At 48.2% G+C, this 3687-nt stretch overlaps 2 protein-coding genes across 2 annotated transcripts; both read right to left on the bottom strand.

Moving 5' to 3' along the window:
* Positions 1-169: 169 nt before the first annotated feature.
* On the bottom strand, positions 170-1403 carry ASPBRDRAFT_190746 (putative chromate ion transporter; the record flags this gene model as incomplete). The annotated part of the gene is made up of 4 exons (XM_067620285.1): positions 170-294; positions 359-924; positions 989-1110; positions 1227-1403. The coding sequence occupies 4 exons, from the start codon at positions 1401-1403 to the stop codon at positions 170-172; spliced, it is 990 nt and encodes a 329-aa protein (XP_067484685.1).
* A 428-nt stretch (positions 1404-1831) lies between these two features.
* ASPBRDRAFT_654792 (histidine phosphatase family protein) lies at positions 1832-2620 on the bottom strand (the record flags this gene model as incomplete). Its single annotated transcript, XM_067628543.1, has 1 exon — positions 1832-2620. One exon carries the CDS (start codon positions 2618-2620, stop codon positions 1982-1984), a length of 639 nt encoding a protein of 212 aa, XP_067484684.1. The 3' UTR covers positions 1832-1981.
* Positions 2621-3687: the final 1067 nt, after the last annotated feature.

Here is a 3687-nt window from a genome sequence, read left to right as displayed (position 1 = left end):
ATATACCTGACGTCTCCTCTACAGGTCAGCCTAAGTAGTAGCTGAGCTAACTATATATATAAATAAGTTATACTACCAGGGGTATACATAATTAATTAATAAGTAACTTATAAGAGGATATAGCACATCTCTATTGTAAACATATACTGTAGAACCACATCTTAGAAAATTATATACAACTCTGGCCGCCGCCGAAGATCACAGTGCCGGCTAGGTACATATTCGCGAAGAGGTCGAGAGATAGAGGCGGTGCGGAGAGTTTGGCTCTTGTGACAAAAATGGCGATGCAGGAGACTATGGTTTCGGCGTCAGCCTCTATCCAGCCAGCCGTATTGCAAACCTTCACACGGGACCTTACCGAAGAAGAAGGGAAGGATTACAGCCCCAACACGAATCCGAATGATATGGGCCTGTGCAGGAGGGGCTTTTCCTTCTGCCGGGACCTGGATATCGGTCGAGTTCGACGTGGATGCCTCCGCAATTGACTTCCTCATCCGCAACATCTCTGTTCCAGCACCTTGTCCTGGGTTCCGCACGGACGAATTCTCGCGGGCTGCCGATCCAGGGAGGTTACCTTCCGGTTCGGGATGCCTATTCCTATTTCTCCATACTATCTTTGCCCTAAGAATTTGTTGATACACCCAACCATCCCACAGTGCCGTAGTAACACCACCCGCAACCATAAGAACCGGGAAACACCAGAGCGGGCTATAGCAGAGGCCCGCGAATGCGCCGAAAATGACCAGAATACGGGAGATCTTATCACGGATGGCCTTTTCAGCTAGCTGGACGGCAGCGAGGGCAATAATGCCCACTGTCGAGGCATTCAGACCGGAGAGAAGAGCGTAGACTGCCGCGGGCAGTGTTTCGTCGATGCGTTGCACGCCGAGAGAGAGGGCATACATACCGACTGCGCCGGGAAGACTAGTAAAGTGATCAAGGCGCCAATCCGAATGGCAAGGGTTCGCAATAAAAGCAGTAGACATACCACCAAAGGACAAATGCCAACAAGGCCGGGATGAAACCAGCGTGAACCAACGCGAGGCAGAATAGCATCTTGGTCGAAGCCGGTCCCAGCAGGCCCTGACAGATAGCGAAGAGTTCTTGGTACTTTAACCTGTTAACTCCTGACGATACTGGACGTCGAATCCATGCATCCCTACCATCTGCTCATCAACCCACTTTTCCTACTCGATAAACCGCGCGTGAAAAATTTAGAAATGAACCGGCGGGCCCCCAAAGGACGTAAATCCCAGATACCACGTATGTCGCACGACCTCGCCCAAGCGTCCGAGAAGGGGCTCTCCTGTGCGTGCCGGGTCGGTTGCGCCGGCATGGCTGCGCCAGCTTCGATGCAGGGCCCGGAGAAACGAGATAGGTCGCGACCGTGTCGGGGGGAGCATTTTAGATTGGGTTAAAATTTGGCGTGCGGTAAACAATTTGACCGTTGTTCAAGAGGGGGTCGAGATTATATTACTGTTGGGGATAGTGAGCTAAATCAGTTGAACTATCAACTAATTTTAAGGTTTGGAAATCCACCCGACGTGGATCCAATAGGAGGTCGGCGACTGTTCATATGCAACATACATTGGTCGTGCGGTCTGTCACCGCGAGCGTCTAATTAGCTGTTCGTTTCCGGGGTCCTGTTCGGGTTTAGTTCAGGAGGACCGGATCACTTGGTGGAGCCTGGTCAATCTATACCACCACCGCCTACGCATGTATAAGTGGAATACGAAGAAAAGAGGGCGTGACTGCGTATTTCTGGCAGAGTATAGATTTCGCCCGTTGGAATGGGTCTATACTTAATATAAAAGATCATCAGAGTTGCTTTCAGCGCCATCATCTCTTTGTTAACCATTGTTCCTAGAGCGAGTTGGACTAGAAAACACGTCCACGGAAGTAGCCACAATGAGGAGGAGCCACTTTCACAGAATCCAGCCCAGGCCATGGAAAGTAACCAGTGAGGCAGACTGAGCCGTCACTAGAGAGGCAACAGAACAACATCGGAGTTGTGGGTCCCAACAGCATAGCTCCTCCAGCCTGCTTTCGGCAGATCAATCTCTGGGTCTCCCAACAAGAATCTCATGAACACCCCGTGAGTTACAACCACAACGTCCGTCCGTCCCTGGTGTTGAAGATCTTCGCAGACTGCGGCAATACGAGATCTCAGCCTCTGTGCCCGCTCTTCCACAGCTTCGTCGGCGGGAGAATAGGGGCCCCCTTTCACTTGCCAACCCTCAGCCAAATCCTGGAAACCTAGTCTCGGAAAAGCCGCTTCCAGGACCCTAGTTGGGGACCCCGTATCACAGGGAAGAGCACTTCTCTCTTGCAAATCCGGGTCCAAGAGAAGAACTGCGCCATTCTCTACTCCGTGTCCAGACCCGGGGTCGAAATACCGTTTATCAAGGATGTGTGGAAAAGCAGTAAGGGTGGTTTGGACGGCTCGTTTGAGTGGCGAGGTGATGATGGCACCCACCTGGGGGGCGTAGGGGAATAGCTGACCGAGCCCTGTGGCCTGCTGAAGGCCAAGAGGGGTCAACTCAGGATCCAACTGAGAGAAGTCGTGAGTGACATTGTGGACCGATTCTGCGTGGCGGACGACGTGGACCTTCGAGGCCATGATGAGGAACAAGGACGCTGAGTATCTATTCATCCAGGGTCTTGCTAGCCATAAATACAACTCAATTAGCCCCCGGTAAATCACGGGATCCAGAAGATGTAATTTTCGTAGTGTATTGCGTGACACATTTCTCCCGAAGCAGCGCTACGATCGTCAAATCCGTTGACCGGGAAGACTGAGAGATCTTCGGATGGGATGGGCCCTCCAGTATACTATCGACTAGCTCACATCCTGACGGAACCATTGGCCATTCAGATTGCGAACATTTTCTTGGCGCCGCGGAAGTATCTCTTATCTCAAACCTAGTGTTGCGCCCATTTCTGACGAGTCTGTCGATTTTTCAGAAGTGTGAGCCTATTGCCCTTAGCTATGTATAGTATGAAACGTTCTGTGATCTCTGGATTATTCCGTAATCGCCTCTAGTTCGCCACTTACCTTCAGTTTAGATAGTCGTATGTCAACTAACAAGTAATTGATTGCCATCTTACATAGTACATGTCAACAGAGTATACTGTAATGTTACAGCGAGCCATTCATTTATCTAATGTCAAGCTTGGTCTAGCGTGGTTTCGGGTTGGGGTTAGTGAAATAAACAAAGAGTATAAGTGGTGACGCCGATTTCCGGATCATCTGTAAGAGCAGAGGATCGCGGATCTGGAGAGGTGATTCAAGTTGAACAAAATCTTGGAGAATATCAAAACATTCTCATTATCTCTTGAATATAGGGAGGAAAAATGTCGGGACAGGCTGAGACGCAAACCCCTGAACCACCCAACTACAATAAATATGAAAACTCACCACCACAATTAGTAAGGCTGAAATACATAATAAACCACTAATCTACTATACTCAAGAATAAAAGATTAATACTAAATAGAGAAATATACACTTCCAGTAGAAGAAGAAGAACTAGAATAAGCCAGTTATCTAATATAAAATAGTAACTTTAGATAACTTTTTAATAAAGAACGAGGACTCAGACACCTCTAAATTTAAAAAAAAAAATTATTAAATTTAGAAAAGAAATTAGATAATAAAATAAATTATATAAAGAGAAACTCTAGAGA

This window comes from Aspergillus brasiliensis (assembly GCF_001889945.1).
Source record: "Aspergillus brasiliensis CBS 101740 unplaced genomic scaffold ASPBRscaffold_1, whole genome shotgun sequence".
In the NCBI taxonomy this organism is placed as follows: Eukaryota; Fungi; Ascomycota; class Eurotiomycetes; order Eurotiales; family Aspergillaceae; genus Aspergillus; species Aspergillus brasiliensis.
The sequence above is the reverse complement of the archived record's forward strand: the minus strand, read 5'-3'. Positions and strand labels throughout refer to the sequence as shown.